The sequence below is a fragment of the Hypomesus nipponensis genome, chromosome 22 (assembly GCF_054491055.1).
Source record: "Hypomesus nipponensis isolate SF chromosome 22, ASM5449105v1, whole genome shotgun sequence".
Taxonomy (NCBI): domain Eukaryota; kingdom Metazoa; phylum Chordata; class Actinopteri; order Osmeriformes; family Osmeridae; genus Hypomesus; species Hypomesus nipponensis.
The window spans coordinates 13,643,786-13,669,777 of NC_140382.1; the positions used below are offsets into that span (position 1 = coordinate 13,643,786).

General features: G+C 45.2%; 4 protein-coding genes across 13 annotated transcripts; 2 read left to right on the forward strand and 2 right to left on the reverse strand.

Moving 5' to 3' along the window:
* Positions 1-6,453: 6,453 nt before the first annotated feature.
* scoca (short coiled-coil protein a) lies at positions 6,454-10,069 on the forward strand. Of its 2 annotated transcripts, none has more exons than XM_084686894.1 (4): positions 6,454-6,594; positions 7,416-7,487; positions 7,620-7,700; positions 8,224-10,069. In XM_084686894.1, the coding sequence occupies exons 2-4, from the start codon at positions 7,469-7,471 to the stop codon at positions 8,364-8,366; spliced, it is 243 nt and encodes an 80-aa protein (XP_084543020.1). In that variant the 5' UTR covers positions 6,454-6,594; positions 7,416-7,468; the 3' UTR covers positions 8,367-10,069. The 2 variants fall into 2 exon arrangements, with proteins under 2 accessions (XP_084543020.1, XP_084543021.1); XM_084686895.1 differs by lacking the exon at positions 6,454-6,594 and adding an exon at positions 6,788-6,853.
* Positions 10,070-10,071: 2 nt separating this feature from the next.
* Positions 10,072-17,559, reverse strand: clgn (calmegin). 2 transcript variants are annotated; one of them, XM_084686881.1, is made up of 15 exons: positions 17,367-17,559; positions 15,685-15,894; positions 15,368-15,441; positions 15,188-15,246; positions 14,921-15,062; positions 14,264-14,345; positions 13,962-14,154; positions 13,514-13,703; positions 13,169-13,282; positions 12,908-13,064; positions 12,475-12,690; positions 12,184-12,300; positions 11,882-12,038; positions 11,603-11,745; positions 10,072-11,468 (listed from the first exon to the last, which is right to left on the reverse strand). In XM_084686881.1, exons 2-15 carry the CDS (start codon positions 15,892-15,894, stop codon positions 11,385-11,387), a joined length of 1,938 nt encoding a protein of 645 aa, XP_084543007.1. In that variant the 5' UTR covers positions 17,367-17,559; the 3' UTR covers positions 10,072-11,384. The 2 variants fall into 2 exon arrangements, with proteins under 2 accessions (XP_084543007.1, XP_084543006.1); XM_084686880.1 differs by having other exon boundaries at positions 11,603-11,748.
* Positions 17,560-17,807: 248 nt separating this feature from the next.
* On the forward strand, positions 17,808-20,935 carry exosc9 (exosome component 9). Its single transcript, XM_084686885.1, has 12 exons — positions 17,808-17,968; positions 18,130-18,224; positions 18,311-18,430; positions 18,522-18,624; positions 18,885-19,022; positions 19,146-19,228; positions 19,329-19,461; positions 19,653-19,741; positions 19,904-20,050; positions 20,302-20,438; positions 20,549-20,631; positions 20,780-20,935. Exons 1-11 carry the CDS (start codon positions 17,903-17,905, stop codon positions 20,629-20,631), a joined length of 1,194 nt encoding a protein of 397 aa, XP_084543011.1. The 5' UTR covers positions 17,808-17,902; the 3' UTR covers positions 20,780-20,935.
* A 111-nt stretch (positions 20,936-21,046) lies between these two features.
* slc25a51a (solute carrier family 25 member 51a) lies at positions 21,047-25,913 on the reverse strand. Of its 8 annotated transcripts, none has more exons than XM_084686893.1 (5): positions 25,380-25,913; positions 24,001-24,208; positions 23,597-23,739; positions 23,379-23,461; positions 21,047-23,056 (listed from the first exon to the last, which is right to left on the reverse strand). In XM_084686893.1, exons 2-5 carry the CDS (start codon positions 24,145-24,147, stop codon positions 22,545-22,547), a joined length of 885 nt encoding a protein of 294 aa, XP_084543019.1. In that variant the 5' UTR covers positions 24,148-24,208; positions 25,380-25,913; the 3' UTR covers positions 21,047-22,544. The 8 variants fall into 8 exon arrangements, with proteins under 8 accessions (XP_084543019.1, XP_084543016.1, XP_084543017.1 ...); XM_084686890.1 differs by having other exon boundaries at positions 24,001-24,225; XM_084686891.1 differs by having other exon boundaries at positions 24,001-24,247.
* Positions 25,914-25,992: the final 79 nt, after the last annotated feature.

Below are 25,992 nucleotides of genomic sequence, written 5' to 3' on the forward strand. Positions count from 1 at the left end.
CCCACATACCCACAGAAATCAAAGGGTGAATTGATATGCCCACTCATAACTAACCAGTGCCCTTACTTACCGGACTTAACGGCCCGGACTAAACACAAAAGTTAAATGTAATCATTTGTCAATTCAGCATTAATTTACAGGTCTTTGTAAATTAGAAAGCAGTGAATATTCCTGAAAATGTAAGAGAGAGAAACTAATTCCTAAGAGATAGGAAGAGAGGGGAAGAGAGAAGGAGAGGAAGAGAGAGAGAGAGCGTGTGAGAGAGAAAGGGGTGTGGGTGAATGACAAAACACACATCCATTCAAACGCCTCGTCTGCCCGCTAGCTGCTGAATATTTCAAAGGCAAATCAATTAGTAAATGGATAGAGCTGTATGGAGGGACATACACACAGACACCCCCCCCCCACACACACACACACACACTCAGACACTCCAAAAGCTGATTATCTCTGTTAGTTGGTTGTGACAATAATGACTGCAGGGTACTTTAAGGACATGATCTGTTGTGTTTAAATATTAGTTTGCTTAAGTGTGTGTGTGTGCGTGCGTCGGTGTATGAGGAGTGTGAATTTTGTGCAGTGTGTGTGTGTGTGCATGGGTCACAACAGGCTTGACACCTCCTCCACCACTCTATGAGGCCTCTTCCAGTCAGGGCCAAATGGGTTCTACTCCCTTGAATCTGTCTGTGCTGATCCTCACGTTTCCCTCCCCTCTCTCCCCTTCCTCGAGCTCACTCTCAACACAAACAGCCTCCTCCATTTTCTCCTCTCTTTCCTGTCACTTCTCTTTACCTGTTCTACCTTTCTTTCTTAGTCCCGAAAACTTGTCTTTTTCTCTCTCCTTCTGCTCTCCATCTCTTCCTCTCTCGCTCTCTGATGAAAGGCATTCTTCAGCTCTGGACTAGGAGGAGATTCTCCCCCAAGATAAATAGCTGCCTCAGATCTTCAGGCCTGCTTTATGGCACCCAGCAACATTTATGGCCCCTCGCAGGCTTAAAAGAGTTAAAAACACACTCCCCCTTCACCTGCAGCCTTCACACTAACGGCAAGAGATAGGGTCGTATAATAGACCAGGAAGTATCCATGGAAACTCATTGTCAAAATAGTTTCATTCATCTCCTTTCACTTTAGCACTTCATAGGAGGATTTACAATGATCTCTTACTTCCTGTAGCCTAATGGTGTGACATCACAGTCCTATCCCTCATCGTCGCCTTCCAGTGGGCATTCTTCCAATCACGTGAAAGAGGACTGTGAGGGAGGGAGGGTCCTCTATGTGGTTTTGGGGGGGGCTTGTGATGTCACTTCCTGGGTAAGCTTTGTATTGCCAGACACTCCGACCAAGTAGACGCCTCATCGTTGAGCCAAAAGATCCAGGTTGCGGGGTCCATGAGGCGTTTCCATGGCGATTAAGATTAAGTGAGTGGACGGGAGTGTGAGGGAGGCGGACACAAGAGAGACTTTCCCGTGGACCATCCTGACCCCTGACCAGTTACTCAGTCAGCAGCTTAATTCTGATTGGAAGAGAGAAGCTTCAGGGGATCATTCCATTTTAAAGGAACATTCAAAACATCCCCTCCGTCCATTCAGCAAAGTTAACTGGGATCAGAAGACAATTACTTTACGAGACATGTTGAAACTGGCCGCATCCAATAAGTGACGAGTAAAGAACAGGGACTGTGTAAAAAGGATCCATTAAAAACGATATTTATACTGGACCTTGCTGTCTCCCAGTTATGTGTCAGAGGGGGGCAGTGTAACTCCTTGTAATGTCGTGTCCACTGCAGGGCCTTACTGTGGCTGTGCCATTTAAGACTGCTCTGAGACCCCCTCCCACCTAACACACACACTCACACACGCACACACACCATGTCCTCAGTGCCAGATAAGCAGTGGGATGGACAGATGGACGAGTGCTCCTTTACAGCCTCTTCTTCTCCCTGTATGTGTGTGAGTGGATAATGTGTGTGTATGTGCGTGTTTCTCTGTGTGTGAGTGGATAATATGTGTGTGTGTGTGTGTGTACGTGGGTATTAACCCTCTTGCCTGGCGTTGCTCTGGCAAAGCACTCTTGCCAAAGTGGGCATCTGGTCTGTGGAGTGGCAGGGGAGAGAGGGGACCACAGAAAGAGCAGTCACACCATCCACTTTTCATCCTCTCGTGCTCCTCCCTCTCCCCCCCCCTCTCTCTCTCTCTCTCTCTGTCCCTCTCTCTCTGTCCCTCTCTCTCTCTCTTTGTCCCTCTCTCTCTCTCTGTCCCCCTCTCTCTCTCTGTCCCCCCCTCTCTCTCTGTACCCCCCCCTCTCTCTCTGTCGTCCCCCCCCCTCTCTCTCTCTGCCCCCCCCCCTCTCTCTCTCTCTGCCCCCCCTTCTCTCTCTCTCTGTGTCTCTCTATGTCCCTCTCTCTCTGTCCCTCTCTCTCTCTCTCTCTCTCTCTCTCTCTCTCTCTCTCTCTCTCTCTCTCTGTCCCTCTCTCTCTCTCTCTCTCTCTGTCCATCAAGCCCACACATCCATGTCCTCATTGCTCCAACGTAAGATGAGGCATGAGAAATGAACAATCCATAACTGTTTTCTTTCACTTCCAGCTCTGCCTTTCTTTTCTTACTGTGCTTTCCACAACCAAAAGGGAGGCAGGTATAAGCCTGGTTATGACCAAGGACTGATGAACCTCGACTATTGGTAAATAGATGGAGAGCTTTTACAAATGCAGTTCTAGCCTCGGGCAGATGAGAAGTTTGTCGGCCATCTTGTTTGATGTAAGTAGACAGGAGCCAACCTGGAATCCTGGGCAGTTGTCCAGTACACCTCAAAAGTACCACCCACAACCTCCTCTTAACTAACATGCAAGCTCCACACACACACACACACGCACACGCACACGCACACGCACATAGGTGCTCACCATACACACAAAGATGCCACACACTCACACACACACCATGCCACACCAGGGGTGCATGTTGGCATAGGGTGTTGACAGTGAGGCAGTGAATAGGCGTGACCCTCCACCACGGGGCTGGACTGCTTCCAGGTCAAGTAGAGGTCAGTCTGGCTGTGGGGTCCAGAAGGGATGCAGGTGCATGAGCAGAAGTCTGGACAGCTGGACACAACACTGTGTCAATACACACACACACACACAAAGCATCCTTTTATCATTTGGTGGCACTTTTGCACAAACACACACCTTCCACTCCCCACCTATCCACCCACACAAATGACAAAACCAGCATGCACCAAACCTCGCCATTGAAAGGCGTCAGGTAAAATTCAAACTTGAGTCCAGTGAAACATGCAGACTGTTTGGACTGCCGGCCGACGCACACCCCGAGAATTCCAAGGCACGGTTTAGATTATCACTAAACCTTGCGTGTTAACAGCAATCCTCCGCCGTGAAATTGCTCTCTTATAAATGCCAGTTTCCTCTAAGCTTTATGGGCAAACGGATCCTGTCCAAACACAGAGTGTGTTTTCAACAATAGAAACACATGCTGCTGTAATTGACAGGGTCTGGACGTTCCATGGCACAGTCTATTTTCAGCCTTCAAATACCTGATTTTACAGTGTCAGTGCGAGCTGATGATGAAGAATATCAAGATGTTCAGTCGGTTGATCCGTCCGCCGTCCGCCTACCTGTGTCTCCCTGCCTGTCTTTCAGTCGGCTCTTTCCATCCAGTGGCCTAGCACGCAACCAGAAGATTCAGACTTGGAGACACTTGACATGTCTAGAAAGGTTAAGGATGGAGATGGCAATTGTCGTCTGCAATGTCCACTTTCTGCCACCAGAGAGCACACTGTCACTATGCCTCAGATACCTGTCATTGTAGTGACAATGGTCACCCATTGAGGGACATGGATAGGCTGAAGCAATATGGCTGAAGGAACACAGCCTTTTCTTCTGCTAGCCTATATGCATTGCATAGTGAAAAATCTAGTTAAGCAGCACTAAAAGACAGGTTGTATACAATGCTGCTTTGCCCTGAATGCAGTCAGTCAGGTACTTAGTTGATGCTAAGGACAGATACATTGTAACACAATAATGGGACATCAACTGAATTCATGTTTTGAAACGGACTACAGGCCCAGTAAAATGTGTTGGCATTCTCACCAAAGACCCTTCAGCCCTAAAGAAGAAAGAGCATGTAAGACTGAGAAAGGAAGAGAAAAACGGATCAAAAAAGAGCAGGAAGAGTGAAAGAAAGTAAGAGAGAGAGGGTGAGAAACAGAGAGAGACAGAGAGAGAGACAGAGAGAGAGACAAAGAGACAAAGAGAGAGAGACAAAGAGAGAGACATAGAAAGAAAATGTGTTTACCTTTCTGTGTACTCAACACTTGCTCCTTTACTTCTTTGGTTAATGTGTGATCGAGCGAGCATGCACAAGTGTGAGTGTATGTGTGCATGTGTATGTGTGTGTGGGGTTCCGTATGACACAGCTTTATGACACTTGGACTGAGCTTCTCTACCAACAGTGGATTGCTGAACCTTGAACTTTGAACTCTGAGCAGCTGAGGAACAATCACCGACTCTGGCCAATGCATTGCCTTGGTGACGTGTTCCCACAACAACTCTGTCACCCGAGCCACCAGTCAGGTAGGGCTGGTCACCGTGGAAACGTAAATAATTCAGAAGGAGACAGAGCAGCCTGACTGGAACAGGTGTCCCACAGGGTGGGGCTTGGACTATGTAGTGTATGTGTGTTTGTGTTTGGTGTGTATGTCTGTGTGTGTGTAACAGAAAGCCAGTGAGAGACTGAGAGAGAAAAATAGATGAACAGAGAAAGCCAAGGGAGTGAACCTGACAAGGGAACAAGGAAGAAAACAAAGAGACAAAGTTATTGAGAGAAAAAGTGTGTGTGAGAGAGAGAGAGAGAGAGAGAGAGAGAGAGACGGGGAGAGAGAGAAAGAAAGTGTGAGAGAGAGACAGGAAGAGAGAAAGAGAAGGTCATCAAGTCTCTCTGCAAGCTTTGGAGGTTATCGATAGCATGCTACTCAAAGGGTAGTCTCTGTAGGAAAGAGAGAGGGACAGACAAAAAAGGATATCCCACTCTCCGAGTTTAGAGAGAAAGAGAAAGTATTCCGAGCTAGCCTCTAGCATTAGCCATGGAGTCCCAGGTAGAGGAAGATGATGGAACCTTCACCAACATCTCGCTAGCTGACGACACAGGTAAGACTCAACACCACCTGTACTTGAACACCTGTAGCCCTCGCTCCTCTGTCCCTTAAAGCTTAAATACCTGACGTGACCTAGTTTAGAGTACCTGCCCACACACTGAGCACAGACAGGTAGAATGCTCAATTTCCTTCTTTCCTTCCTCCTCTTTTTGTAGCAGGCTAACCAATGCTTTGTCATGATATGGAGGAAGTAAACACTAGATTGCATGTGTGAAGGCCTGTCCACCTGAGCACCCTGGCCGATAATACCTTTGGAGAGGGAAAAAAAATAACAGGGGAGTAAAGACCTTTCCCGAGAATTCTATATTGGAAATTCCATCTTCACGTTCGAATGAAACCTCTACAGCGGCATTCCGTCCTATATTCTTAAGCTGTGATTCCAGATACACAGTGGACTCAGTCTATGAGAATTCTAGCTACATTGAAGTCCACCATCATTACACATGTTCTTGTTACTTCCCCAAAAATGCAGCTCTAGAGAGACTAATAGTGACAAACCTTAAGTATGTGACTAATTATCAGGCTAAATGAGCAACTAGGCCTAAGTAGGTAAGTAATTAACTTAATGGGTAAAATAATGATTGTGTTGGTCAGGGAACAAATTGGAAGTATATTTTCTTGAGAGCAGCACAAGGCCTAATTAAACAGCAGGACACAAGTAAGGTTTTCCATTGAGACTCACAAATCTGGGGAATAGAGAGAGAGAGCAGAGACAGAGTAGGCAACGAGACAGAAAAAGCTACGACACAAACAGGCGTTTGATACTAAAATGTGTGCTGCAACAGCATGCGAGTAGCACTGGTCTTGTGACTGTCTTGGACAGTACAAGCCAGTCCAGGCCGCTCATAGTTGGCCAAACAGCACCCTCCCCAAGGTTCGTTCTGGCTACAGGCAGTAGCATATGGGCTCCACTGAGAAGAGCGTAGCGACACTGTCCCGTAACGCTACACACTGATCCTGGTGGGCTGGTTCAGCTCGGCCAACTGTCGCTCAGCTCGGCAGTGCACTACTTGCTTGTCAGGGGAATGGCGGGGAGACGCCTGAGCATCTGTCATTTAAGGGCTGCAGCGTGTGACTGTGTTTTTATGTGTGTGTGGTGGACATTAGTTGGTACTCCTATTTACAAAAATACAGACACACAAAGAAACAAACAAAAACACACCTCAGTTCACAGTATCTCAGACATATCACATAAGTGGTCGTTTTAAGCGTGCATGCAGACTTTGACTGGGGTTGTCACTTTGTGTGTTTTCATAACCGTAGCGCCCTCTGTAGGGTACATTGGAAATTGCACCCAACTAGTGTGAGTCAGGTTGTCCCATCTTCACTGTCAGGCAGGGAAACCCGCAGTGCCGTGTTACAACGATATTGACACAAACCGGCTACGGTTTCCATTAGCTAGCCAAATATCCATACAATATCCAACGGGTAAGTCACTGACATTTATGTAATTTGGATTACTAGTTATCTACACGCCTTACAGTGTAAATTCTACGTCAGCTAGTCTAAATGCAAAGCTAGTGGATAAGACAGATTCCCAGCCCAACAGGGCCCGGGTGGCTAGCGAGCTAACTTTAATATAGAACGCAGGTAAGCCTGCTAGAGTTCTATTACCATCATTTTACCATTTTGATTTGAATTTGGCAGTCTGAGCTACATTTGTTTCACTTGTCATTGTCACTTTTTGGCAAGTATTGTTCAATATAAGGTTGGCGCATCGTCAATAGCAAGCTGATGTCTCTGTGTTTGTCCAACATGCAAGCTAGCCTAGCTAGCCAGCTAGTTAGCATAACACTAATGTCAAGGGATTCATTTATCAAATGGACAGTAGAACACAAGGTTATTCTGAACAATGAGATTGAGATTCTTAGGATATGGGAAGCAACAACTACACAGTACAGTAGTACTGTAGGTATAAAATGTCGCTTATTAGCGTAGCTACTTGTACCAGAGCTGGGACTGTTTACTTACGCTTGTGTACTCTTTGGGAAGTCCTCAACCTGCAGAAATTCAGTTGGTTAACCTTTTACGAAGCATTTTGGTCAGCCATTTAAGCGACACAATTAGGTATTGACTCAATCTAGACTGAGACTTGAAGTTTCCTATATAGCTTGAGGAGTACACAGGGTGGCAGAGCTCGTGGCGTGTCATGTCTATAGCTTTTCTGCGATGCGTGAAACTGAAAAGACATACAATCTCCATTGCTGTTGGCTTGAACTCATGACACGTTTTTGTCTTGTGTCATGCAGTGGACAGAGGAACTGCAGCCCTGTATATCAAACAGGACAACGATCTCTTCGCCATGAACTGCGACATGGATGGTATAGTAACAAACTAAGCAACTAATGCAACTCATGTACAAGCCTCCTGTGTGACTTGGTTCTGTATTAAAGTGAGGGATGCGTGTGTCCTGGTTGGGTCACATTACCTGTTGTGTCTGTTGTACATGCCAGGAGACATGGAGAACCAAGTAGAAGTGGAGGAGAAGACGAGGCTTATCAACCAGGTTCTGGAGTTGCAACACACACTGGAAGGTAAAGGCAACACCCTATTTCTTATTTATTTCTGATACCAAATAAGCACGCAAAAGCCCCACTGCACCCTCCCTCCCTCCATCCTCCTCTCCCTCCTAAATATCCCTCTTAGTCCACTGAGCACTGACCTTTGCAAGCACTTCTTTCTCTCTCGCTGGGTTACTGTAATCTCTCTTCTCTCCTGCTTTCATTTGTCTTCATCACTCCTCCAGTCTATCAGTAGACGCAGTGTTAATGGCCTCCTAAATGCATCTCCATTTGTTTCTGTCCACCCGAACTCAAGACTAAAAAGCAGTTTCTCCCCTGAAACCGTCTGTCGTCTCAGATTAGCACAACCATGAGTGTTGCCAAAGCCTTCAGTCAGGGGAGTTTAGGCAGTTTTTTGGCTGTAGTAGCACATTAATGTTAAGGGAACAGAAACAAGAAGAAAATCGTTTTTCTCTTCTAGTTTTTCTGTTCAACAGATATTCTGAATTATTGCTGATGCTTACCTTTCCCTGGGTTTTCTTGTCTTCTACGATAGACCTATCAGCAAGGGTGGATGCCGTCAAGGAGGAGAATCTCAAGCTGAAATCGGAGAACCAGGTTCTGGGCCAGTACATTGAGAACTTGATGTCGGCCTCCAGTGTGTTCCAGACCACGGACACCAAAAGCAAACGGAAGTAGCCGATCGGAGAATGATCCTAGAATCCCAAAACATAAATACAGTCTAGGTTGAAGTTACCTCCAATAAATGATCCAGCATCGGATGTTTTCTAACTCGTCAACTAGTTAGAGAAGGATCTCACTCTTGATCAGACGTTGATGGTACTTTGAACCTAGAGGCTCATATGCATCTTGTAATTAATCAATCTCCACTCCTAAACCAACATATCCTGGCTCTGTCAGAATCCTGTGGAAATGCATTTCCCTCCTCCTGTGAGGTAATTATTGATTCTTTATGATGTGATTGGCCACAGATCTAGGTTAACTTGGCCAATCAAGTCATGTTAAATTAGTGAATTCCTTATAGTGAGGAAGGGGTAATCTGACAAGGCCCCTGAGTTCAGTTTATCCCTGATTGACCTTTACCTCATAACATCAACACAAACATTCAGTTAACTTTTCTTTAAATCTATTTTGTTTTACCTTCTTGTTTGTCTGAGGAACCTCATGTCATTGTCATAATGATGTCTTACATATTTAACTGGTTTGATCTAGATTGGAGATTGGACTGGACAGTGTTATTGAATATAAATATTAAGATATTTGAATAGCATGGGAAATGTGATTCATTAACGTATTATTCATGCACTCCATGAGATTTTCTGTTTTCTTTGTCTAATGTTAGCCACTAGCTAACTAATAGCTAAAGAGACTAAATGTCTCAGAGCCAGATGTTCCCACTGGTTGAACACTACTGGCTTAAACTATGATTCAGGTGATGACTGAGCTACTAATGTACTCATTCAAATATGTTTTTATGTATCATCACTGGTGGTACGCATCCAGTATGAATTTAGGCCTTTGTTTTGACGAGAGTGCAAGGCTTTTTCGTTGATGGATGGATGGGTCAGGTGGGGGTGGGGGGCAAGCACAGAAAAACTAATGTGTAAAAGTGTTTTACAGATAGTCATACAGTAATGTTTCTTCCTGCACATTAAAAGGTTGCAGACTTAAAACGCTGTGTAAAACTGACTGGTGGTTACAATAGTTCAGACACTACAGAATATCTTTTGGCAGCCTTCATCTCAGCTGAGGAGTAAAGAGACGGGGAAGATAGTTGGCACAGCCCTTCCCTTACTGAAACTGTAAAAGAGGAGTAAATAGGCCTTGAGTGCTATTGATCCAATCACTCAGACCTGTGGAAGCCACTCTGCAAGAGATCCAGACCACACTCTGTCTGAATCTGTGCATTAGCCAAGTCATGTGCTGACCCGAGGCTTCTGTTCCGGAATAGGAAAGAAATTGAGGCTTTAAAACAAAACAAAAAAAAATATATATATATAAGGAGTAGTAAAATAATGGTAGAGAAAGGGAATATTTCACTTTGGGTGCTAAAAGTAGATTTAAAGGGAATTTCCGGAAGGTCCCACTACACAAAAACACAGTGCATCTCATAATGTATGTTTTATTAAATGGAATTATTTTGTATTTTTTTATGTTCAGCAGTTGTATAATGTGCTCCAATTTCTCCCTCTGTTCTCAGGCATGTTGAGTACTACATGCCCCACTACACACAACCTATGAGACAAACTGCCTTGTGTGTAGATAATGTGTAAATGTTATGACTGTGTTGACTTTTAACACTTTTTGTTTTAATAAAAATACTTTTACTGACTTAATATGCCTGTTGTGATATCCATGAAATAAAAGGCCACAAAAGCTTAGATTGTTTTGTATTAAATACTTTATTTCCAAGAGCATTGTACAATTTGCAAAGTATGAAAACAGGAAAATGGGCCTTAATTGGGCCAGAACATGAACTAGAAAACTTGAGACAAAGGGGGGAAAAAAGCAAAAATAACACAAAATACTCCCACATCTCTTTCCAGGCAAGACAGAGCTGAACTGAAGGTTCAAGTAGTGGGAACCCACTGGTTATAGTTTAGGCCTCCACACACACACACACCACGTCTCCTTGTGTGTGAACTGATAATGATATCAGACTCTGAGTAGGTGCTTATTGATAAACCTCAGCCATCAGCTATACTCTGTGTGTGGCTCAAACACATTCAAAATAAATAACAAACAAGTCATGTCCTGCTTCAATACAGACAACTACTTTTTACTACAAGTATGCACACGCTGAGCTGATGGCTGTGGCAAGCAGACTGGCCATGTCCAGCACTAAGGCTCACTACAAGCACATCAGTGGCAAAACTACAGAAGTAAAAACTGCATCGTAAAATATTGTTTTGTAATGGCATGAATGAACGAGAAGTTTTAAAATCTGAATAAATAGGTACATGTTCCTCCAGTGCTTATTTGGATTCTGTTGAAAACCTCTATAACTTAAGAACATGAAAAAAAGATGAGAAAACAACACATCACTGCAGAACTGTCAAACTCCCTTTCATATGTAAAAAAAAAAAAGAAAAAAAAGAATCCCATCTAAAAAGTGGTAACCATGGAAACGTGAGGCGTGTTATTGTCTTGTCCGACAGTGTCAATATGAGCATGGCGCAGACACACAGGTAGCCACTCGGTAACTCAGGAAGCCTTTGTACTATCGGAGAGTGGCTCTCGGTGGTCAGACAAGAGAGCCAGATGGTGTTGGATTGGTAACCTCGTCTAATACCAACGGTATAAAAGAAAACTGATGTTGCTGTGCTAAGGAGAGGAAGACTGGTAGCAGGTGAAGGATGGGGAGGTTGGGATTGCCGTTAAGAGGAAAAGAGTGAGTGTGTGTGTGTGGGGGGGGGAGAGAGCTGGAGCTCATAGGAGGGAGGACATGGAGGTGAAGGGTTCGGCTTTAGGGTAGCACTGATTCCCTTAACAGCTGACGCAGCCAGTGACAGGGTGAGGAACATGGGTGGGGATGTTCGTCAGAGGGAAGCTGTACCCAAGTCGTGTGGACTCAAGGTCGGTTGGAGGGATTACATGCTGAGGATGGGGGAGTTACCCCACTCTCGCAGAGGAGGGCAAACAGAGGAACGAGAGGGAAAAAGGACTAGAGCGTAGGCGCTGGGTGTTCCATCTTCCTTAGTCTTTCCGTACCTTCCTCTTCCTCACGGACTGTTTGTGCCCGTCCCCAGCCCTATGGCCCCCCTCATCAGCACCCTTCATCTGGGAAAGATAGTATGAGAGGAAGAAAGGTGATTTTGAACCATAGTGAGGAGGGTGCGATGGGATGCATGTCATCAACGCAAAAAAAATAAATAAATAATAATAATATTCTGTGGTAAAACCCAAACACTAACCTCATCATCAGATGCAGGTTCGTTGGACTTGCTCTCTTCCTCCTCCTCCTCCTCTTCCTCCGCCTCCTCCTCTTCCCCATCCTCTCCCTCAGGACTGTCCCCAGCCGCCCCTCCGCTCTCCTCCTCGGGGTTCTCCACCTCCGCTGCTAGAAACGAGTGAGGGTGAGCAAACTACGCATGACTTCACAGCTACGATGTGGTTTGAAACCAGTCCGGAAGCCATTTTCAGAAGTCATGACTTTGATAGGGATGATATCTGAAACCTTTTTCCTCTCTCACCTGCAGGTTCTGAACTGTCAGGTGCTTTGGCCTCCCCATCCTGGGCCACCTTTTCCTCTTCTTCTTCCTCCTCCTCCTCTTCCTCCTCCTCCTCTTCCTCCTCCACCTCAGCCCGAGGGGGGTCCACTTTCTTGTACACGTAATCGTCATCGGATTTCTGGAGAAGCAAAAAGTGAACTTTACATTTTTCTTCTTTGATGATGAATAATGGAATTGTGAACGTGTGCGTAAACCATAGTCTAACAGAAACATACAAGCAGTCTTATAACAGCACTACTGTAAGGTAGAGTGTGTGTGTGCACCTTGGGCCAGCAGAAAAGCACAGCCAATCCTATGGGCAGCCCCACAGTCAGGATGTAGACCACCCAGAGCCAGGGTCTCTCCTCTGCAGCCAGGGTCAGCTGGGCAAACACGCCAGGCTGGACAGAAGGACAGATGAAGGAGGGGAGGAGAGAGGGATAGAGAGGAGACAGACAGTTCAACTTAGCTGAGCAGAAATGATTATTGCACAAATGGTGTGCAGCTTTAAATTGACCCTCTGTGTATCTGTCGGGATACATGTGGTTACTGCATAATACAGTGTGTCTCTCCACCTCGTTGGCGCTGGCAACCAGCTTCTTGAGCCCCCAGCTGTCCGAGGCCCAGCGGTCAGCCACTTCCTTGTGGGAGGTGATGATGAAGTTGTCAAAGTAGATGTCCGAGGTCATGGACCACAGCTCCAGGCCCACGGCCCTGAAGGCTGCCATCTGGAACGGGTGCAGGTCCTCGAAGAAGTCCGGGTTGGGGATCTTACGAGGGCTCCACACACCCTGAGACGGGAGGACGGAGGGTTCACAGTTGTGTTTGAAAGTAGATGCAGTGAAACAGGATCAGAAAACACCTTCTTGTGAACACGTAGGACATAGAAGTTCATGTATGAGTGCACTAGTTATATTTTAGAAGGAGGAACAATTGATTGAAGAGATAATGGAGAGAGGACCGGAAGGACAGGTCAAGGACATGTTCCCCTCCCCCCGAGCTACCAACCTGATAGTTGAGGTTTTCCACTAGAGGGGCCTTCCACTTTCCCTTGTACAGGGGGTTGTTCACCATGGGGGGTTTCCAATCCCCACATCCAGGAGCGGTCTCACATGCTGGGTTAGGAACCTGGGGGGCCTCCCATACGCCATCCATCTCCTCATCCCTGCAGAGAGAGGGAGGGGGGGGGGGGGGGGGAGAGGAGGCTCGGTCCTTTGATCATTTCACAGGGTTATATGTCTGCATGCGTGCGTGTGCCTGGGTATCTACCAATCGTCTGGCTTCTCCGCGCTGGGGTCAGGCACAAACTCGGGCTCCTCGTCCAGCCAGCCTTCTGGCTTCACAGCGTCGGGGTCCTCCACTTTGGCAGGAGCGTCCTCATCCCTGAGATCACATGGATGACAATCAATCAGACAGCCCTCCATGGCACAAACAGCCTCAGCCTTGCCATGCTACATCACCGATGACCTCAGAATGGAAAGAAGCAACAAGAAAGAGTATTGAAAGAGTGAAGAAAGAAGGAAGGAGAGGTTAAGATGAAGGAAAGATGTACTGTGATAGAACGCTCGCCCTTTCCCAGCACCCCCCGGGCGTAGCCCCCACTCCTCTCCTCACCAGTCTTCAGGTTTGACGGCCTCAGGGTCGGGGATCTTGGCCCTCTCATCCCAGTCCTCGGGTTTGGAGTCATTGGGGTCGTCGATCTCCTTGGCTGGGTTGACGGGAGGGATGACGTCGTGCAGCAGGTTGCCCCGGCCCACGCTGGATTGGTCGATGAACATCTCATAGCTGTTGTCAGGGTTCAGGACTAAGGAAGAGGCAGGAGAGGAGAAGAATATGAAGCATGGTCAGTTTATGTACAGTAATAACTAGAAATGTTGGTGGGGACTATTAATCATGCACAAGCTTTAACCTTTCAAACAGCCTCATGACCATGAAAAAGCATTTGATCTCATATCAGCATCTTGGAATTCACCTTTTAAGATAGAAGCACATACACACATTCTAATCCCTCACAACCATATACGGTATATTCCCTTCCGGCGCATTCCCTGCCCTTTCTGACCCAGGGTGTAGAGGTGGGTCTTCTTGTCGGTGTAGAACTTCTTGAGGTCCACGTCGGCCCTCTTGGCATGCTTCTCCTCCAGGTCCTTGTTCAGGGGGTTCTGGTGGCGGAAGATGAAGTGGAGCTTGTAGTCCTCACCGCACTTGTCGGGTCCGAACATTATGCTGTAGGGCGTCCTGTCGTGGAACTGCTCCTGCAAAATTGGCATGAATTCATGTTTTCACAGGTAAATAACAGTTGGTAGATTGTGATGCATCATGAAGGTGAGGCAGAAGTTGAAGATGATGCCGATCATGACTTACCAGATCCAGATGGTCGGAGTCTGATAGAAGTTTGATGTAGGCTCCGCCACAGTCAATCCCATCCTGGAAGTTCACCTCATACCTGAGAAGATAAACACTGGTGTTACGAGACAAGTGATTTACTACACCCTTCCAGTCGTCCTCCTTAGGTTCATAAGTAGGTTCACAATGTGTCATTTCAGTAGGAAAGTGGAATCAGCAGTAGGCGATTCTTCTACCCTTTGGAGCGTGCAAAATGTACTGTGTGTGTGTGTGTGTGGGGGGGGGGGGGTCCGCCATCATGTCCTGCCATCATGTGTGTTATTTTCTGTGTTATTTTGTCACAATGAACAACCAGAGATAATATGGAGATGTCTGCTCTTTTCTAGCTAACAGAGGGGATACACATTATATCAGGTGTAAATGGCCTGATATGTGTATCCCCTCTGTAACTTTAGTTAAAAACCTTTTTTCAGCCTCTCCGAAAATACCTTTCAAAATTTTAGTAGAAACTATTTTTCTCACCTTTAAAACGTTTTTTCCCTAAATGTTTTTGTTGTATTTTTTTTTTTTTTTATCGAAATAATTTCCTCCTCAATCATATATAGCAATATATCGCCCAGCCCTAATTGTCCATAAATAAAATTCCAGAGTGAAATTGGATAGGCGGTCACTCACTGGACGACAAGTGCGTCGTCCTCGAAGACAAAAGGTTTGTTGAGCAGGGCAGAGATGGCGTGGTGTTTGGCCCGGGACTTGAGCACCAGCCCCAGGTCCCCTGGCACCTTGTTCTCCTTCAGCTGCTCCACTGACCACTTGCCTGGCAGAGAAGAGAGGAGATTAGGAGGAAAAGGGACACTCTCTCTGGCTCCCACTCACAACCAGAGAAAAAGATCAACACAACCGTGGTCAGCGCCAACCTCTCACACTTCTATTGTCACTTACCGTCATATTTTGCTATGTCATCATCTGCATCCTCCTTCATTGTCTTCGACACCTGCCAACTGCAGAGGTCAACAGTTTCTTTATCCAATGACAATTTTTTAGGCGGTAGTTATGTCAGATAGCTTTAAAAAGAATACATCTCTCTTCAAGGCCAGTCATGTAATGAATTAACATCAATACCTGTCAAGTGAGCCGTCATCAAACGTTTCGGCAAAGTAGACCTCCCCAGTAGGAACTGGTGTCTTGTAAGTAACCTGAAGGGTTCAATCAATGGAAGACATTGTCACCATAACAGGTTTGGTTAAACCAACTATCCCTTTAGGCTTCTAAATGAACCCCAACAGCTAATTAATTAGTTATTACAAAATGTGATGAGCCGCTCATCAATGCAAAACTTGATCCCAGCCAGGTCAGCATCCAAATAGGAACACTTATTCATCCCCCCGGCAACACACAAACACTTCCTGTGTGAGTCCGTCCCGTGACCTTCGACTGACCTGGAAGGAGACATTGGCATCCACTCCGGCCTCCCCGTCAGCCTCCGACTCGGCAGAGTCGCTATCCTCCACCAGGCCCTCGTCCTCCTCCACCAGGCCCTCATCCTCCTCCCCCAGTAGCTCGTCCTCCTCTTCCTGCTGGGCCTCAATCGGTGACAGGAGCAGGCAGGACAGGAGCAGCACAAGCACCCAGCTCCACCACAACTTCATCTGAAAGGTCATCAGAGAGGAAGGGATGGAAGGAGTGGTGAGAGAAGAAGGAATGGATGAGTAGGGGACGGGCATGGTGAGGGTAAAAAGAAAGGGGGGAGCAATGAAAAGGAGGGAGGGGAGGATGTGGAGAGCGACAGCAAAAGGAGCGATAGACGGACAGTTTGGAGGAGTTTGAGGTGGGGAGTGAGACCCATGAGGAGACAGTTTATGGAGGGTAGAAAGAGGAGGTGCCGTAAAAGACGAAGATATAAATAGGCAGGAGAGCGACAGAGGTAGGGGAGGATAGAAGGAGAGGGGGGGGGGGGGGGGGGGAGGAGGGGGAGGCAGACAAAAGGGATGGGTCAGTTGTTTAGTCTGTGCTCAAGTTAAGGCAACACCTTAATCTTTCCATATCCCATGAGATAAAACCCTCTTACTATCCCTTCCTCCTCACAGTCGTGAGTGGTAACCACATTAGTGGATACTGATGGCTTTTGATAAGTATCCTCCCTTATATTGCTAGTGGGAAAAAAGAGCTTCCAAACACAAACAGTAAGGTTTCGCTTTGGAACACATACATGTCTAATAGGATATTATGAACATGGGATTGCAGTAAGTAGATAGGGTTCGTACGTTATTACAATTACTTTCCCTGTATTCTTATCAGGTGTCATCTGGTATCTTAGGGAATTGACATGTCACAGGGAAGGTTGTAACAATTAAGATTGAATCAGCTATTTATGCTCATTCTCTTTAGAAGGGCATTTCGGAGTTGGATGGGTAAGGGTAGCCAACCATACATGGAATCAATGGCCTGCTTAGCATTTTATAATTTTCGGAGATGTTAACATCGGGGTATTGATCAACCTGCAGCTGCTGTGTAAGCTATCCGCCATGCTATCCCTAACAACCTAGCTATTTGTCTAATCTAGCTATACGAATACGTTACTGGAACATTCGGCACCACGAATACGTGTGCATGGTTTAACTTGACTAGCTGTAACTTAGCACAGGCGTTTAGCAAATGCCAGATAAACTGGTCGTTTTCTGCTTTATACAAGCTCAACTGGGTCAGCTTTTCTGTGTGGTACTATTAAAAGGAACACAACCGCTGTTGAACTGGTACGGGACGTCCTCACCAGCACCATCATCACGAGCAACCCTTCTCCTCTGAAGGCGCGCCAATCGCGCTTTTCCAGCGCAAAAAAAGACTAACACCTACTGTAAAGTAGCTGGCCTATAACAAGCTTGACTTTTTTTAATTTTTACTATAGGCTACCTTATGGCTGTAAAAGTCCAGACCATAAGATCTAGCTAGTGCTAGCTAAAGTAGTGGAGGAACACACTGAAAACGAATCATCACATAATGCAGCTAGCTAACAAGCTATTATTAAGCTATATAGAGGTTAGCTTATGCTAGTTAGCTTGTTAACACAACGCGAATGATGATGGAGCATGTTGGGAGAATGAATGGGTGAAAGCAAACTAACCTTGTCAAATTGTGAAAGTACTCAAACTAAGCAAGGCCTTTTCTGGTAATACTCTTTGGTAATATTTTCCAACGACAATCTTCGCTGCGTGTTGACCCACTTTGAGTGAGGGGGGGGGGGAACAGTTACCAAGCTAGGCCTGATGGTTACTGAGGGTTGAAGACCCTCGATGATGACAGCAAGTGGCAAGTGGTTGGCGATTTCAGCGCACTGCGAACTGCGCAAGGCAAGAAAGAGAATTTCAAAATAAACGTTCTCACCATGAACTGAATTTCGTCCGAGTCATCCACATTCTTTTCGTCCTCCCTGATGTATTTTTACATGATCAGATATAGTATATGTGTTCAAAAATTATATAGGATTGCCTTGTCGCTTTCATAAAAAGCATGTTTCATCTTGATATCAATAAAACATGTTTAAGACCTTTAGTCTGACAATTTCTTCCACCAGGCGGAGTTCACATGTGTTGATAAGTCGTGGTGGACACACGTTTGGCACCGAGTGTTAAACAAATCTGCAACCTTTTGAGAGCCACAATGAAAGAAACACCATTGTCAAATTGTGAGCGACAGTTCCTTTTGAAAGCCATTGAAGAGAAGAAGGTAAGTTGTTATGTTTAGGGTACGTACTGAATGTGTACCATCTGCGTGCTAGCTAGTAGCTTGCACAAAGCTAAGTTAAAGTTATGCACATCACAACGTACTATTTAGTAACAAATCAAATTGTTGCTTAATTTACGTGAACCATTTACCATCATCTCTAGCGCCTGGATGGAAGACAGACCTATGACTATAGAACTATAAAGATATCCTTCGGCACTGACTATGGATGCTGCTTTGTTGATCTTGGGAAGACGAGGTGAGATTTTAAGCCACATGTTTACCATTAGAATAATTATTCAAATGTAAGTTAATTCCTTTGTTATACGAATTTGTTAATTTCAGAGTTATGACGCAAGTGTCCTGTGAACTCGTCGTCCCGAAAGACAACCGACCATCGGACGGAATAATGTTTTTCAATGTAGAGCTATCACCTATGGCGTCGCCTGGTTTTGAACTTGGCAGGTAAATGTATTTAAGTATATTGCACCCACGCATAAACCTAACACCACCATCACAGTTAACAATTAGTTTTATCATTGTTTTCTTTCTACAGGCAGTCCGAACTACTGGTGAAGTTGAACAGACAACTGGAGAGATGTCTGAGGAACTCTAAATGCTTTGATACAGAGTCTTTATGTGTGGTGTCTGGTGAGAAGGTAGGTTAAGTCAGGGGCAGAGATTTGTTTCCAAAGGTGAGTGGGATGGGAATGTATAACAGAGGATGTGGTCATTAAATATAATGTTCTTAAAAAAGTGTGTGTGTGTGAGACCTGTTCCACCCACGTGTTATGAAACCTATGCCCCAGAGCTGTGTGAATTTACAGTGCATGTTAAAGTCTATTTTTCATTCCCCTTACGGTAGCTCGTACCGAATCTGTCTGCCTCGGTAACTGAAAACTGTTTGTTTTCTTGCCAGGTGTGGCAGATAAGGGTTGATGTTCATGTCCTGAACCACGACGGCAACCTGATGGATGCAGCTAGCGTGGCCGCCATCACTGCTCTTTCCCACTTCAGACGGCCTGACGTTGGTATCCATGGAGAGGAGGTCACCGTGGTGAGGACCCCTTGGTGGTCATCAGCTGCTGTAGAAACAAAGACAATGTGGCATTTTCAGTGCGGGTGTGTGTTTGTCAATGACTGTAGTGTTGGGTGTGTGTGTGCGTGTGTGTGCGTGCAGTACGGTTCAGAGGAGAGAGACCCCATCCCTCTCAGCATCTACCACATGCCAATCTGCGTTAGCTTCTCTTTCTTCCAACAAGGGTAAGCCCCCTAGCTCCTCATCTCTCAGACACTACAGCTATCATGGATCTCTCTGACCTAACATGCGCGCGCACACGCTGACACACCGGTATGTTCCCAGGACCTACCTGTTGGTGGATCCGTGTGAGAGGGAGGAGCGTGTGATGGATGGCCTGTTGATGATCGCCATGAACAAGCACAGAGAGATCTGTTCCATCCAGTCCAGCGGGGGCATCATGCTGCTCAAAGAACAGGTGGGAGGGAGGCACAGTTAGAAAGTGGGAAGTGGAGGGAGGAGACGTGGAGATGGATGGATGGACGGAGATATTGAAGAACCTATTTTGGCCCAAAATGGCTTCCGGGCATAGGCACATCTACATGTTTTAAGAATGCCAATAGCTGCCATTTCGGCTGAGAGTTGTAATCATGCATTCGTTGCCGTCAGGTGCTGAGGTGCAGCAAGATCGCCAGTGTTAAAGTTACAGAAATCACCGAGCTCATTCACAAAGCCCTGGAGAACGACAAGAAAGCCAGGTAGGATAGAAAGAGGTTTTATATGACTTTGAATTCAAAAAATGATCCGTGTTGTCTTTTTGGAAAAAACATCAAAACGATTGTAATGAAGTATTCTAGTAGCGTCAAACTTTTTATATACACATATAAAACATACACTGTCAACATGTTCTGCCCTTCCAGGAAAGAAGGCGGTAGGTGTGGCTTCGCAGAGTCTATGCCACGAGAGCGAATCACCGTGCTGAAAAAGGAGGAGACGCCGGTGGAAACGATGGACATCAAAGAGAAAGCCAAACAGATCATCCAGAGAGCAGAGCCCCCGTCCCAATTGTATCCTCCCCCAATAAGTTAAAGTCACCAGTCTGGGGCATGATCAAAAGGCTAAAATGCCACACACACACACACACACACACACGCAAAATGAATAAATACAAATGCTTGCTGATCTGGGAGATGAGCTTTGAGACCTAGAACAGAGGAGAAAAAGTCTCGCTCAGATCCAGCTCTATATCTCCCAGATCCCTCTTCATGTTTCTTTACCTCGGTCACGTCTCCCTTGTCCTTAACCGTTGGTCTGTCAGGGTGTCGTCTCCTGTGCTGCCGGCTCCAGGCACAGGCCAGGTGGGCGAAGGGCTCCAGAACAGCTGGGGTCTGGAGGAGGAGGAGGAGGATGAAGATCAGGGCGATATAGTGATGTTGGAAAAGCATGGGAGGAGAGGTATGGGAGAGACTAGCTGTGGTTTAAGAGTGAGATGGATCTGGATAAATAGTCATTCAAGGTGAGTTTGTCTATTCTGAGACTGATTTCCTGTTTCCGTTTTCCTCAAGTGGATGTTGTGGTCATATCGGACAGCGAGGAGGAGGAAGTGGTCATGCTTAACCAGGAAACATCAGAGCCGGCTCCCAAATAAGTACTTGAGTTGTCATCTAGTATTTTGTTTTTGTTTTGCAGTTTCACTTACATCATTCTACCACTAAGGGGCACCACGTAAATGGCATGAATAATAAAATGCAAGTCATGGACTGGGATTTGAAAGTCATTCTTTGTACTCCCCTCAGGATTAAAGGGTCTGCCATGAACAAAACAACAAGGTCCGTGCAGTGAGGCACCGGCCCAGATTCCTCTCGACTCCTCCTCTCTGACAGGTTATCTACATTTGTAAAATGTGCTATAAAATATATTACTCGTTATTAAAAGATACATTTTCCAAAGTCTGTCAGTTTCAATTTACTTGGTGAGATCTATCAAGTTGTATGTGTATATTAAGAGTGCTGATGTAATGCACCACTTGGCATTAATTAGCATTTTGCAGTGTTCAGACAGTATTGTAGCATTATGACATGGCCCAAAGGCAACTATTTATTTCAACATTAGTAAACCAGTATGTACGGTATGCAGCTCAACAGTTTTTTTTGGGAAGAACTTCCATGGCCACTAGGTGGCAGTGTTTGTGTGCTATACACTGACTATTCAAGAAGTCAGTTGACAGGATATATATTTGCGTTGTCTTGTCACAGAAGCAAGATACAATGAATGTTACATTTAAATACACTGCAGCAGGAAAATTGCTATTGTACACAGACAACAATCCTTTGAATTATCACACAACAAACATGTTAACTTACATGTAAAACACACCAACCACTGTACTGGGATGATATGTGTCTGCAAAAAAGCAAGGCACAAATTGAAGGCAGTTTTTGCGCTTAAACTAATACACATTTCAATAACATGAAAGACTTATGTAACTCGCTTGGGTATATGTACATGGCACAAGTATTTTGATAAGACTATCTTTTTGCATCAAAGTTAAATACTGTAAAATTATACTAGTCATATTATGACAAGCTAAAATTTGACATGTACCAAATAAACACAACATGCAAAGAACCTAACATCCACTCTGATTATATAGACAGAGATAAGTGCTTATTCAAGACAGAGCACAGCCAAAATTGACATGACATTACAATTGTTGCCACAGGAGACCAACACAATAAGGTGTACAAAACATCCCTATCCCATTATAACATTGTCAATGTCTTCTACCTTTGGTCCTGAAGATCAAGTGTCAATAGTGATAATAAATAAATAAATACATATACACTTTGAGATACTTGCCATTTGTCTATTTCATAGCAATTTTTAAATTTTATCTCGTGTTGTAAAGCAAAGATACAGATTATGCATTTAGTGTCTATTGATCAGTGTGAACAGACCAACAAGTCGTATTGTTCTGTATACATTTGAAAAACTGCCAAGTCAGAACTATGTTAGCGTGTGTAATGAGATTGCGCGAGATGTAAGAAAAAATATTTTTGAATTATGTTAAATGTTGTCATATGCTGAAGTAATCTGGAATAAATAAAGAAATAACGGTGGGGTTCTCATGTCAATTAAGTGGGCCCTGAATGATTATTTGGCAGATTCCAGACACATTCAAATTTAAATGAATAACATTTCAATCTGACACACACACCTGCAGTAGAAAACTGTCCACTACCATCATTGTTACTATGTTATTTTTCACCAAATTGAGGTAGGCTCAATGGTTCAGTCTAAATAATATATTCATATATAGGTAACAAAAGGACATCAGGACTTTATGTATCTCCCCCCAGTCTGAAGACTACCATCTTGTGTGTGTGTGTGTGTGGAGGGGGGTTAGGGTTGGGGGGGTTATACTTCTCTACTCATACCACCTCTCGCTGTGCCAGTGTGCTTTGATAGGTGGCATCATTAATTTGAACAGCAATCAAAATAAGTCATACTAGAAACTCATTTTAGTATTATTAGGGTTTTGCAAGGCGTGCTGTTCAGCAGTTAGAGCATCTTGAGCAGCAGTTCATACGTGGCGTTGATGATGCCCCAGGACAGCACGGAGCGGTGGTAGTTCAGGTGCACACCGCGGAACAGCAGCACCACCCGCCCCCCCCGCTCCTTCAAAATGGCCACCAGCACCTCCCTTCCGGATGGAAAGTGGCCCCCGATCTGCGCCTGGGCACGGGATTTGACCACGTTGAGGGGGTAAAAAAGGACTCCCAGGAAGGCCCCCAACAGACCCCCACAGACAAAGTCGCTGAGGAGGTGTGCGGCGTGGGAGTCAGCCTGGGGGAGGAGGTCCTTGAGGGGGCCGCGTAGTGCGAAGAACAGGGCGTTACTTGGGCCGTTGCGGAGCAGGATGGGGACAAGGCCACGGTAGCACTCGCGCACGCCATGCTCTTGCAAGAGCATCCGGAAGGTGTGGACCGTGTTCTGAAAGCGGGCGTGGTGCCGGGGGTCCTGGAGTAGGGTCTGGACACGCTCGAATGGTGTGAGGGCGGCCTCGGCAGTGCCTAACAGAAAATGTTTTTTGAAAACATTCCTTATTGTCAAACAAACAGCAACACAAGGAAATACTTCTGAGAAGCAGCCATGAGCTGTTTAGTTAGTAAGATGTTACTGTTACACCGTAATGTTAGTTTTGCTCACAGTGTCTGGTATCTGAGCTATGGTTACTTTGCAATGTGGCAAGTACATACTGATGGTTCCTTACTATGCACTTCTGAACCGTGATCTTCTGCTGTACTTAATAAATTAACTATTTGTAGGTTTGCTTTGGATAAAGGCGTCTGCTAAAAAAATAAAATGTAAATGTATTATAACTGACTTCTTCACCTGCTAGGATAGCGGCAACACTGCGAGTGAGGAGCTCTGGTGCCCCAGTGTGTTGACGCAGCAGACGGGAGAAGTCCTCATACCTGGAACCAAATTAGGGTTTGTGTGTTTAGTCAAGACAGGTTAGTCAAGATACCAGGTGGTTATAGTTGCAAATCAGTTGGAAATGCTAGTTTGCGGTGTGAGGACTGTTGGAAAGAATGGTGTCATATACATACAGTCCAAACATGATGGCCACGGTTGTGATCTTCTGGAGAAGGGGGGGCAGGAGCCCTCTGTAGAGGGTCCTGATGCCATCCTGCTGGAGCTGGCGCACTGCCTCCATCACACCCACCCCGAATAGCTGCTGGCGGAACAACACCTGGGGGGGAGGGGGGGGCAACATTTCGGTTTTGCAAATCAATGTATTTTCATGTCTTGTCTTGTAATGTTACGTTACTCCAAAGCACCTCTGACGGCAGGCTATAAATAAACGTCTTGATTGTCAGGACGGCTTTTTACTGGTCCGTGACAGATCTGAACAGATGGAGGCAGGACTGATGTCAGGCCAAGGGGGCTTGGTTCGAAACACTAATAAACCTTATGTTGCCGCCTTAGGTGGTAAGATCCCAGTTCAGCTGACCTTGTGTATGGGGAAGGTGACCACGATGTTGGTGAAAGCAGCACAGGAGCCACACAGGTAGTGCTTCTTCCTGGGGTCTACATTACGAAGGAGCATTCTTCCTCCGCTCCCAGGCGCCCCCTCTGTGCTATGGGCCTGGGGGGTCATGGCCAACTGCTTTCACTCTGGACTGACAGGACACTCCATAGTCTCATCCATGGCCACACCTCTGCATGTACCAGGTGCCTTGCATTAAAACACAAACATTCTAGAATGGAAATTAGTTGTTAATGTTGCTAAAACTCCAGAGAAAATACTGTATACAATCTACTTTGTATTCTCAAAATGCACACAGTCAGTGATGGCTCACCATAGGAGATTGCAATAAATCAGAAAACGTATTTGGGGCTCCCTAGTCAGATCCTAAAACCATGCATGCCATTAGTACTGAGTACTACAGACTAAAATACAAAAATATTTTACATGTAAGCAATGACAATACTAACAGCCTGTGCGAGCACTAGGGTCTATGACCACGTTTTAATATCTCAACCTTGCACAACTAGGAATTATTCTAGAGTTGTTAGACTCGTCATAGTCCTCAGGGCACTTGTGTGGTAATTAACGGCTGTGATGTAATCTGGTTTCACAGGACAGCTATATAGCTGCAGCTACATATGTCTGTCACTCATCGTGGCACGTCAACTCGTTCTATACCCTGGCCTATACAATATGTTTTAGTGCTTCCCAGTGAAACACTGGGGGTGACACAGTGACTAGTGACAGACAGCTGCTTATCTTCAAAGGAGGACAGGGGCTTGCAGACAGGAAGCTTAACTAGTCAACGAAAACAACCACACCCAACTCGTTAATCTTTCACCATGGTCTGTGAGAATGGAAAAGTACAGAATTTTGGAGATCAATTTTGATAAATAGGCAAGAGGTTGTGCCTAGACTTGTACAGGCACCTCATCAAGTATTCCTTCTTCGTTGATGGTGGGTTATCCTCTCTGTGGGTCGACATGCGTAGCGTATACACAGCAAAACATAACCTGTCGTTATGGATGCAATCTTGTAACATTCTCAGATACCATATCATTTTTTATTGGCATCTAAATAATGTCAATTTTAGGGCCAAAGGCAAACTAATGAACAAGAGATAGGGTAGGTATGTCAGGGTAAGATCAAATACTATGACAGGTAGTCTGGCTGTAGCCATTACTGTACAAAAACAACATCGGGACAGGAGCAAAACAACAGTATACAGCCTACAGGCTGTTTGTCTGAAAGCACACTGTCACGATTGTTCAAATCATACAAACAACTCATCACAACAACTAATTTTAGCAATCATTATACTCACTGACAATAAATACGACTGTTTAAAACATGGCATATACCATCAAAGTGGGACCTTTTCTCTTTGTTTTATTTGATGCCCTTCGTGCCTGTGTTGTTCTAGCCTACCGAGGCTATTGCATTGCACAGGGCCCTTTTCCGCATTGCATTCTGCAGCGTCACGACCTCTCAACCAGTTATCGTCTCTGATTGGTTATTTCATCTTCGAACAACACAAACGCCATGTGTAGTCGTGTATATGTTTAGTTTACTGTAAAAATAAAAATAAACGATGTTTACTTAATGTACTCCATTCCCTATTTTCAGACAAAAAAATATTTCAGTTTTTTTTGGGCGTTCTTGGTGACTGGTGTTCTTTGGATTGGAACCGTACTTGGGCAATGAAAGATGACGTCAAACGATTTGGCAAGAACACAAGAACGGAAAAAAACGTGCATTGATAAACAGCCACTCGGCCCATTTTGGCACGTTGGGTAACATGTAAATCAACATAAATGTATTTTTGACATGCATGACAGTTCTTAACTTGATTCATATTTTCGTATTCATTAAATAGGCCTACGACAAGGTGGATTTCAATGCAAAAACGTGAGTGTGTTTCTTAACTTGCGAGTAGTTTATTCCCATTTGGGTAATAAGGAATAATTTAAGCTT